Below are 11,427 nucleotides of genomic sequence, written 5' to 3'. Positions count from 1 at the left end.
GTTTGTACGTTATATTATTACACCCATAACAGAACAGTAGGATAATCACAACAGTATTCTTCCGCTTACGGGAGTTAAAAAGAATAGCAAATGAGTAGAAGATAGAATCTATTTATGTATTATCATCCCATATCATTAGTGTCCCAATCGCTGACAAATGTGCCGACACCAGCTTTGGCTGTTTGGTCATAAAATTTGGAATTTATTCGAAAAAGTACTGGAAAAATAAATGCCATTGGATCACAGGACCTACACAGACACAAACGGTCATTTGTCCAAGCAATGTTAATCACCTATAAATCTTTACCTTGTTACCAGGCAACATAATTAACATGAACAACAACCTGAACTAGCACCTTCATCTTCCCGCCAGGTACCCTTGGCCCCACGCCAATGGACCGCAGCATCGCTCAACAGCGAGCGATGCTGCGGTACGGTCATCATATGGTAATCTTGTAATAACCAACGACACGCAGCCAGGGATGTAAACGTTTATTGGTTTCAAAACAAGACATGAATAAAACATCTTGAAGACAGACATTCATAGACGTTCCACCTCCCGCCAAATGAAATACAAAGTCCATCAGGTGTGAAGTTATTTTAGTCGACACATTTCTGCAGCCTCGCTTTTTATGCTTACAGTGAACTTTTTTTAAATATCAGACTTTTTACAGACAAACCCCGTCAAAACATAATTCGATAAGATACTGCTGTATCTCAGGAACTCATTGTAAAAACTCAATAATAAACAATATCCCTTTCAGTATTTCACTGCAAATGTAACCTTCACTGCAAAAAATACTTTCAAGGATTCAGGTGGCAGCATGTATTATTCAGTGTAAATTGACGTTTGGACGAGTGGCAAAACTGTTCTGAATCTTTCCTTTTGACAACACAAAGTTGACGATGTGTTTCGAAAATGATCTGATAAGATATATCACAAAACTATGCGGCTGAGACGAGTACAAAACTACTGTTGCATTTCAAAATGAATTAAAGAAAGAAAGAAAGCAAATAAAAGATGAAAAAAAAGAAAAAAATGCCACTTCTTGAAATCAACTGAAAATGTTCAAATTCAAACATGTCTTTCACATTATGATTGTCCTTCGTAAAAAAAACAAAAAATAACTGAACATAGCACCAACTCAAAAAGCCCCCTCCCCCTGATCTGTGTCGGAACGACATGGAGAAGCTTTAGCGGCCGGTCGAGGACACGGAGCTCGTTTGGGGCGGTTTGGGTGAAAGTCAGTGTGCCCTTCATAAGAGCTGTGCTTGTTTTTCCACAGCTAAAAAAAAATACCAGTTTTATTTCAGAGAAAAAATAAAATAACCTTCTGAGGGGGGTACGACGTGGTGTTGGTGACGCACGCACGCACGCACGCACGCACGCGCGCGCAAGAGGAAAAAAAGAACCAAAAACGCCAAACTTCCAGATGTAAAATCCATGTACCCAGGGTGAGGGGTGTGCTGCGACCTTGACCAGGGTAAGGGGTGTTCTACGACCTTGACCTGGGTGAGCGGGGTTCTGCGACCTTGACCAGGATGAGGGGGGTACAGGGTGGCCATCGCAGACAATTCTTCATGGATTGTCTACCGTCCACATCTCACTGTGGCCCAAAATGGAGAAAACACTGTTAGTGTGTGTGTGTTTGTGTGTGTTTGGTGTGGTGTGGTGTGGTGTGGTTGTGTCCCAGTGATCATTGAAATTAATCTGCTAGCTTGGCAAACATTGCCTGGGTTCTGATGATCAGATGTAGAAAACGCGCCACACTGCAGACTGGGTGCACTGCGGGTCACCAGAGTCAGAGCGCCACCACGATGTGTTTAGCCCTCCGTCAGGGATCAATACACTGATCGATTACCTACCAACCTCAAACCTCTTTGTGTGTTTGTTTCTTTGCCCGCGTGACTCAAAACAAAACATGCAACTCGATGAGGAAACGGTTTAAACAACATAAACCTGAATCTGATCGATTCAGCTGGGATGTAGGTCAGTACAGTTTGAGGTTGTAGCTCCACCAACAGGTCAAACTTATGACCCATTAACTTTTGACCCATTCATCCAATATTCACAAACATGTATCATTGGAATCCTTGGGCCAAGCCGAGTTCAACGCACCCTATGTCGTCGTTTTGCGACGTGATGGATTTTCCGCCATCTTGGTTTTATGTCAAAAACCTTCAAAATGCATCTCCTATCACAAATTCTGTCCAAACATCTCGAAACTTGGCACCCATAATCTTCAGGCCATGCTTGATAAAAAACATGGAATGATTTTACAAATCAAAACCGTTTGGCCGCCACAGCCAATCAATTCGACCGCGAAGTCGCCAAACAGGGAGTAAGCCAATATTTCCACAGCCATACATATCATAAACAAACTTGGTACATAGACCATTGACCTCTAGGGGGCGCTATAATTAATGAAGACGTGTTTTAACTCCTCTCTCTTCACATGAGTATATTTCAAACTTATTTTTAATTTCTGGTGATACTGTCAGACCGCCCCATATAGCTAATAAAATATTTCCCATGGCAACATCAGAAATTGGCCATTTACCATTCTGCCCACTTACAATATAAACTACAATACTTACTGGATTAGATGCTTCATGAACCACCTAAAGAACGGATGCTTGTTAACATTGTGTCTCCGTTAGGGATATCGCTCCTAATACCCCTACGTATTTGTGTCATTTGTTCTGTCAGGCAGACGATAATGCGCCCTTTACCACTAGGTTGGGTCATTTTTCCATTTTGTAAACATTGACGCACACTCGCATAATGCTCTAGTTCATTCCACCAGTTGTCGTTATTACCGATTACCAAGACGGTCGTCATGTAGCCACCCAGCCGATTACGTCCGTCCGGCAGAATTAGTTTATCGAGTCTCCTTCTGCCCGAATTGCTGCTCGCAGCTACATTATATAATGTTATTAATTATATTAAATATTTTATTGATATCATGTTATATATTTTATTATATATATGTATTACATTATTATATTATATATTATATTGTATTTATATTAAAGGTCCCATTGCATGAAAATCTCACTTTATGAGGTTTTCTAACGTAAATATGACTTCCTCTAGCCTGCCTATGGTCCCCCAGTGGCTAAAACTTGCGTTCGGTGTAAAACAAGCACACAAAGGCGAGCAGTGTTCTGCTCGCCTTTGAAAAAAAGGAGGCTCAAGCGACCTGATTTGGAATGTGGTCCCATATGTCGTCATAAAGGATCTAAGCTCCTCCCCTTTCTCTGCCTTGCCCGCCCAGGGAATTTGGCCCGCCAATGAGACACGACCGTGCAAGCGCCACGTGTGTGTGTGTGTGTGTGTGTGTGATTACACACACTGTAACGCAAGTGTTTGCTGTTGGTGTTATGGCGCATAACACGTTGGTTCTTTGACGTCTTGTGTATTTCCACAACAAGACTGTAGATGGGGTTATCTCAGCCTTTGTTGAGAAGGAATTGGGGTAAAGGAACTTTGGCTTTGATTCCCTGAAGTACATGAACTGCGACATGCTGCCTGCGACATGCTGCCTGCCACATGCTGCCTGCCACAGGTTGCCGCGAGGCACCACCGCCGCAAAGCACCACCGCCCAGCAGCAGGCAGCAGGCAGCGAGCGGTTTAGTCTACTTCAGATTGATGTGGAAGTGGAAGAACCAGAGACGTCGGAGAACCCGACAAAGTCATTTGTGATTCATAATATCGTCTTGAGGCTCACACAGCTTTTGGCTGTGATAATATGCATTATATGATATAGATATCTATGTATTATATGATATTATTTATTTATAGAGCTCCAGGACTGTAACGCAAGTGTTGTACACTTCCTTGTTATTTGGATAACAAATCGTCTGTTATTTCCACAACGAGAATTGTAGTAGGGTTTATCTCAGCCATGGTTGAGAATGAATTGGGGGAAAGGAACTTTGGCTTTGACTCCTTGAAGTACATGAACCACGACATGGAGGAGAAAGGGATTGTTGGCTGTGAATGTATCCCGCTTGAGCCCCGCTTCCCGCTGCCGAGGGACCACCGCCTCGGCGCTGCAGGAGGAGGTGGTGCCTAAGCGCTGACCGCTGACGATGGGGTGGTCCCTCGGCAGCGAGGCTCCGGCGGGAGACAACCGCGATCAACAAATGCGGGCAAAAATCCCTTTCTCCTCCATGTTGTGGTTTGGTCTACTTCAGATTGAAGTGGACGTGGAAGAACCAGAGACGTCGGAGTATCTGACGCGGTCGTTTGAGATACATAATATCGTCTGAAGGCTCCCACAGCTTTTGGCCGTGATAATATATATTATATGATATATATATATCTATGTATAATATGATATTTAGATATAGAGCTCCAGGACTCCCTTGTGTTCTAGAATATTTACAGAACACGGCTAAAGGCTGTGTGCGCCTCGCCATTGCGATACATCCACTGTAAACAGAGTGCATGGTACCGTGGCTGCACATTAAGTTGCTCATTAAAGCTATAGACACCGAAACGGCGCATTTGGAGTAAGCTCAATGTGCGACTGGCTCGTTGTGGCTGTAATTCTGCACCACGGCTGAATTTTGGGAATGTCTTCAAATACTGTGTTTGGGGCCTACTAATATCTATATTAAAGCATCCATAAAGTAGCATGCCATGGGACCTTTAAGGTCGCTCGCTCTTAAATCAAGAGGCTCTACATTCCAGCTTAAAAATAAAAGTCCTACCACAAAACGGTGGTAGAATTTTTATTTTGAAGCTGGAATGGAAAACCTCTCTGGAAGCCCCTTTCTGTTTCACGACTGCAAAATTGAGGCACAACCCACATTTTCGTTTATTGCTGAAGGGACCTTTACTTTGAAAAGTTAGCAGTTAACACCGTGTGTGGGATGTTGCTCCGGCGCTGTGGTCGACCTACGCTGAGATCCGCAGAGAGGAGAACCTTTCCAGCAGGCGTCCTCTGCCAAGTCCCCAGGGGCCCTTGGGGGAGGTGGGGTGGCGGTGGTGGGGATGGCGTCCCTTCTGGAAGAAAAACAAAACAATTACGAGACTAATTAAATCATCATGACTGCTTTGATTGGCTCTGCAGAGTTATGTTTAATCAGATGAGGTGTGTATGTCGGAGGGGGCTTGACATTTTATGAGATTATTCTGGGAGTGGATTAGAACGTTTCTGGTACCTGATGGATGGTACCCACAGGGGCTATGTGGAGTAGGGGGGGTTGGAGCAAGGGCTTGTTGTGTAGAGGCATCGCCACTAGAGGGCAACAGGCTTCACCTGCAGAGAGAAACACGCACGGACCACATCGTGGAAATTTGGCGCGTGTGCTTCAGACTGTTGGACTCTCACCTCGCTGTTGTTGAGAACGCCAACAATGCCAAGCTGAGTTGCTAATGCCACAAGACGAAGATGAAGAGCTAGCTAGTAGCAATTTTAGTGTAAACCATCAGCATGCATTGTGCGATTCAAAGGACAGAAATTTGCTAATGCTTGCTAACTTGGCAACACACTGGGAAGAGCTAGCTAGTAGGACCGCTAGATAGTAGCATCTTTATTAGTAGCATCGCTGTTTGACTTTGTATAATGGGTAGGTCTAAGGACTGAAAGATGCTAAGGAGCTAGCTAGTAGCATCACTTGCTAGTAGCATTGCTAGCGAGCTCAAAGCGGGTGGAGGGAACATGTTTGTGATGTTTGTGTGTGTTAAAGCTCACCTTGTCCACCGGGGTAGAAGGCTGTAGGGAGGGGGTGCTGGTGAGGGAGGTGCTGGGGGTGGAGGTGGGCCTTGAAAGGCATAGTAGGAAGGGCCAAGTGGGGCCCCTGGATGGCCCCCGGGTGGCCTAGCAACGCAGACAGAGTCCAGGTTCGACTGCCCAGTCGGACACTACTCTGGAAGCAGACGCACACACAAGGGAAAGCGCCTGTTCATTTCAGCAGCGAGCCAGTCCAATGCTGCTTAGTGGCATTCAAGTGGTATGACAAAAAAACTGCATTCATGTTCGCACGTGATAATATTCTGATACATTAGAGTTCTGATACATTATAGTTCTGATACATTACAGTTCTGATGCATCATAGTTCTGATACATTAGAGTGCTGATATAGTATACTGTAGTTCTGAAACATTAGAGAACTGATATATTATAGTTCTTTTATATTATAGTTCTGAAACATTAGAGTGCTGATATATTATAGTTCTGATACATTATACTTCCGATATATTACAGTAGGACGGCTGGGTCCCAGACTACTCAGGCACTGATTCAGAATGATCCCAATTAATAATAAAAAAAATTAAAATAATAATAATAAAAGATCCTGCCAATATCTAGCCTCATCCCACCATATCAATATCATACCCCATCCACCCTGACTCTCCTCCACATGGAGGATTGCGTCTGATAGGCTGAGCAACGGAAATGTCTGATATGCTGAGAACCGGGCCCGTACCTGGGGGTTGTCCGGTGGCTGCAGTCCCTCAGAGGACCTGCGGGGGAGCTGTTGGTCGACGCCGTGGAGCTTGTAGCCGGGCGGTTTCCTCTGGTAGGGGGAGGGGGCCCGTGGCGGGGGCTGGTACGGTGGGGGTTGAGCTGGCAGCTGCATTACCACCATCCCGGTGTCCCCGGGAGGCCCTGGATAGACGCCTGTCGGCCCAGAACAGGTCACAACAGGTTAAACGCTGGGAAGTTTTATGTGGCATATATTTAGCATCAGGGGACTTTTTCAGGTAAACACATCCACACCTGCCGACTAGAAGTCCAAACCTTTGTGTTTTTCTTTAATTTGTTTTAAAAAGGAAATGGCCTTTCTTGACACTGAACGAGGAGCGGTTATTTGGTTTTCACTCCGACTCAGGCAACCAGGAAGTCGACAATAATGAGTTTTGTTTTGTAACACTTTCTTCATAATTGCATATGTCCTCCTGCGTTATCAATCCGGTTCCACTGAGCAGTATAATTGGTATTGTTATTTGTAATTTATAATCTAATTAGCCAGCGTTAGAGGGGGGGTGCACTCCAGACACTTTGGGTGGTTCTTGAATCAGGCCTGCCTGACGAACGGCAGGTACAACGTCTCCCCTGGAACCCCTGGCTTTGAATGAACCCGTTGCCATGGTGCTGGCAAAGCCAATTAAAATATATTGACAGGCGACAGCGACGGATTAATCGCCCTTGCTTGAGAATTTCGTCCGACCTCATTAGCGAATAACCGAGAGGATTCTTTTTTTGTTTTGTCTCTCTTACCATATCACCCCCTCCCTTTCTCCCTTTCATTATGCTAATAATAACAATCCCATGAATTCTGGACTATAACTCATTCTTCAAAAGCGCATGAATATAAAATACTCTTGGTAAATATATGCATAAATATTATGCATATATATATAGAGATAATGAAGAGTGTGCAAAGTTTGGAGCATATAAACAGTGATGCGGAGGGTCTGTTAGTTGGGGGTGGGGGGGGTGTACCTGTGCAGTGTTGGGGGAGGCTGGTGGTGGGAGGGGGCTGGTACTGCAACGGCTCCACCACCTGGACAGGCAGGAAACTCACTGTGGAGCTGGCACACACACACACACACACACACACACACACACACACACACACACACACACACACACACACACACACACACACACACACACACACACACACACACACACACACACACACACCCTATATTAACAATGAATTTAATCTAATAAAATAGGGATAGGCACAAAGCTATGTGGCAACTTTAACTACATGGAATACAAAACAACACCTGGGTTTGGAAATAAATAATATTTATTGAAATTTGGTGACAAAGTAGAAGAAATCGTATAGATTTAAAATGTAAAACGTAATGTTTAAATCTACAGATTTGAACCAGTTAGATTCAAGACTTTTGAATACCACTTAGAACGCAGTTTGATAGCCCATCGGCAACAGGTAATGATAGAGGTCCTCAAACTGTTGGAATTGTTTTATAATATCTTAATTTTTTTATTCTGTCAGTTGACCACTACAGTGTGCGGCCCAGTGTTCAACACAGCATGCTGCTGGAGAAATATAAATATCGGTCATTAAATACAGAACACTGACATTTATAGGTTTGTGGGTTATGATTTATCTTACGACAGTCTCAAAAAACAGACCTTTGCATATGACATTTAAGACTAAGAAGAATGCCTTTAAAGGCCTTGAATTGAATTTGTTTCATTTAATACTTTTTAAAGCCTCCCCATTGAATACATTGGTACCCCAATGTATTATTTTTATATTTTAAAAGCTAAAAGCAGAAAAAAAGCAGAAGACCAGCTGGACCAAACAAAGTTTTGTACATTAAGAAGTCATTTCTTCTTAATGTATAACAGTATGTTCCCCATCCCCTTTGCCTGTGATTGACAGGCAGCTGGTCCTACCTCATGGTGGTGTGTTGCTGGCCAGGTGGGAGGAGCCCGTAGCAGGGCTGCATGGCCACACCCCCCTGGGTCAGCTGACAGGAAATCATCAGCGGCTGCTGCTGAGGGCCGTAGGAGTGCTGGGGGACAGCCTGGGGGGTGTGCGACATGGGCATCTGCTGGGGGGAGAGGGGCTTGGTGACATGGCTCCCATCTATGCTCAGTAGACAGACATACGTCTCCTTATAATCCTGGGTTCCGGTTTTATTGAGAATGAAAGTTAAAGTCAAATGCTATTGAGCGGCATGTAGCTCAGGAGGCAGAGCGGGTTGACTGGTAACCGGATGGTTGCTAGTTCGATCCCCTGCTCCACTTAGCTGAGTTTCAAGGTGTCCCTGAGCAAGACACCCCCCCCAGCTGCTCCTGACGAGCTGGCTGTCACCCTGTGGGTCTGACAACAAAGTCGGTTTGTGAATGTGTGACTGTTAGGCAATATTATAACAATGCATTGTGTGGTCACTGGCCTTTTATTTGGGGAAAACAAGCCCTGTTGGAAGGAGAGAACAACGATTTGTCAGATTCGTTGAGGTTCAACAGGTTTCCAGAAGGCTGTGTAGAGAAACGTCCTCAACGGAGATGTACACTGACAGCTCTCATTGTATTGGAGTGTAATTGATGTAAATGAATAAATGCACAAGAGCTCCAAACCAGCCAACTGGATAATTGTACTGAGTGTGAACAGATGGTTCGGAATTAACAGGACTAATATGATCAATCAACGTAATTCAATTTATCCGTGCTTTCTCCTGGTTTCCAGTAGATATTATTACATCACAGACAGTGGTATCATTGTTTTATCAATACCCGACTTGACTTCATAGATGAAGAGTTGACAACCATTGACTTGCATTTGATTTAACAGTTGTGCAGATAAAGGACGCTGTAATCTCGTCATATTTATATATATATATTATATCACACTTCTCCAAATGTACTGTTGATTTGATGACTTTTAGATAAAATGTCATGTCAACACTAAAATAAGTTAGAATAAGAAAGAAAGAGATAAATAGAGACAGACAGAAAGTCAGAGATAATCAGAGACAGACTCACTGAAGCAGACAGAGCATTTTTAAACAGCTTGGGCTAAGTAAATGTGTACTTTCAGGCCAATAAATCTATTTTGAGTTGAATGTAATAGAGAGAGCAAACAAGAATATGAACAGAGACAGACTGAAAGACAGAGACAGACAGTGGGACAGAGATAAAAACAGACCCAGACACAGGGGGAGAAGGACAGAAGGACAGAAATCCTCCTGATTCACAACTTGCGTTTGAGTTAGCATCAGTAATAGACATACACATGTTGCTCCAGGTTTCATAACCAGAACAAGCCCCTCCCCCACGCATTACCTGATAGGTCGGCATGGCGGGGTAGTGGACCATCACACCCTGCATCTGGTTCTCCACGCTGCTCTGCTGGCTGCTGATTGGCTGCAGGCCGGCGGCGGAGGCAGACTGGTACCCGGGGGCTGCGCTGGGCAGACTGGCGGAGGTGTTGTAAGCTGCACGGGGGGAACACAACATAGAAGGCGTGAAAATGGACCCGGAGCCGGCCCAGGAGTCTGTCCGTGGTTAGGAAAGGCTAAAGAGTTTTTAACAGACGTGTTAGCTTTTATGATTATGTAACAGGGAGATTTTAGCATGTTAGCATCTAAGCAAACATTTCTGATGGTGTAGCGGGCTAGGCAGGAGGAGAATAGGGGAGACATTAGCATTTGTTAACTAGCTAAGCTTGATGATAATAAGGGAGACGTTAGCCTTTGTTAAATAGCTTAGCAGGAGGAAAATAAGGGAGACGTTAACATTCTTTGGTAAACTACTGAGCTTTTAATGATGTGGAATTAGCTTAACGGGGGATTGTTAGCATAAAACATGTTGTAGTATTTATCCATTTGTAGAGGGCCCAGCAAAAGGATAAATTACTAGTGTTGAGTACAAAGCTTGAGTTAAACAGATGCAGCCCTGTGAAAAGCCCTGTTGAAGTGTCCATCAGTCCATCGTGAACTGAACATTTCTTATTGTATTCAAAAGAATGCAAAAGAAAACATAGCCATCAAACAGATCTTAAGGCCACATTGAAAGACTACAAAACAGGGGCGATAGTCGTTTAATTATTTTTCTTGTGACAACTGTACTTAAGTCACTTAGGATAAAAGCGTCTGCTAATCGCCCTGAATGTAATAGGCTTTCACATGACTACAAAGGAAGTGAGAGTAGGGGATAAAGTAAGAAGAGTGGAGAGTTTGGGAAGCAGTGAGAGTAACGCTGTGTCTGTCACGATGGGAACGCAAGTGTCGGGGACGATCGAGCAAGTCAAAGCCATTTATTTTATGGCTGTGACCTGGAGAAAAACGGTCTAAACGCCACTGTGAAGGGGACAATGACTCAATGACTATCATTAGAGCAGGCAGAGAGAGAGAGAGAGAGAGAGAGAGAGAGAGAGAGAGAGAGAGAGAGAGAGAGAGAGAGAGAGAGAGAGAGAGAGAGAGAGAGAGAGAGAGAGGAAAGGAAGGAGATAGACAGAGAGGAAGAGAGACAGAGAGAAGGAAGGAGAGAAAGAGGACGAGAGAACAAGAGAGAGAGCGAGGCAAGGGAGGAGAGAGAGACAGAGTCAGAGAGACAGAAAGAGAGAAGGAAGGAAGGAGAGAGAGAGAACGAAAAAGAGGAGAGCCCAAACCAACACCACCAATGCTGTCCGTGTGGGCGGTCTATTTTTACGGCCGCCCGCCCTCTACCTTGAGCAGCAAACCAAGCGTGAAATGAGTGCGGAATCGAACGCGCCCGCCACCACGCCCCACTCCCGCTGCCGCGCTCTCGCACGTGGGGGACGCCATCGTGTCCCCTCTTTTGGCACACCCAGCGCAATTTGGTTAAGGGCTACGCTCGACACTGAGCCGTCTCTCCGCGGTCTGAATGCCCGCACTGACATCAGACCGCAGCGTGCTGGTTGTAGAGGACAGGACTTTAGATGGCCGTCGTAAATGGGTCATG

At 44.7% G+C, this 11,427-nt stretch overlaps 1 protein-coding gene across 13 annotated transcripts in view; it reads right to left on the bottom strand.

The window, feature by feature from the left end:
• Window positions 1-477: 477 nt before the first annotated feature.
• Window positions 478-11,427, bottom strand: part of LOC115541605 (R3H domain-containing protein 1) — a 69,890-nt gene continuing 58,940 nt past the window's right edge. For 10 of the 13 annotated variants that reach the window (XM_030353414.1, XM_030353420.1, XM_030353421.1 and 7 more), the window contains 8 exons: window positions 9,787-9,938; window positions 8,395-8,552; window positions 7,462-7,550; window positions 6,443-6,636; window positions 5,707-5,881; window positions 5,174-5,271; window positions 4,912-5,015; window positions 478-1,607 (listed from right to left, as the gene is read on the bottom strand). In XM_030353414.1, the coding sequence (XP_030209274.1) occupies window positions 1,580-1,607; window positions 4,912-5,015; window positions 5,174-5,271; window positions 5,707-5,881; window positions 6,443-6,636; window positions 7,462-7,550; window positions 8,395-8,552; window positions 9,787-9,938 (998 nt within the window). In that variant the 3' untranslated portion in view covers window positions 478-1,579. Of the gene's footprint in view, window positions 1,608-4,849; window positions 5,016-5,173; window positions 5,272-5,706; window positions 5,882-6,442; window positions 6,637-7,461; window positions 7,551-8,394; window positions 8,553-9,786; window positions 9,939-11,427 lie in introns of those variants that run through there. The other 3 variants (XR_003976384.1, XM_030353419.1, XR_003976385.1) reach the window with 3 other exon arrangements.

This window comes from Gadus morhua, chromosome 4 (assembly GCF_902167405.1).
Source record: "Gadus morhua chromosome 4, gadMor3.0, whole genome shotgun sequence".
Lineage (NCBI taxonomy): Eukaryota > Metazoa > Chordata > Actinopteri > Gadiformes > Gadidae > Gadus > Gadus morhua.
This window is presented reverse-complemented; position numbering and strand designations above follow the sequence as displayed.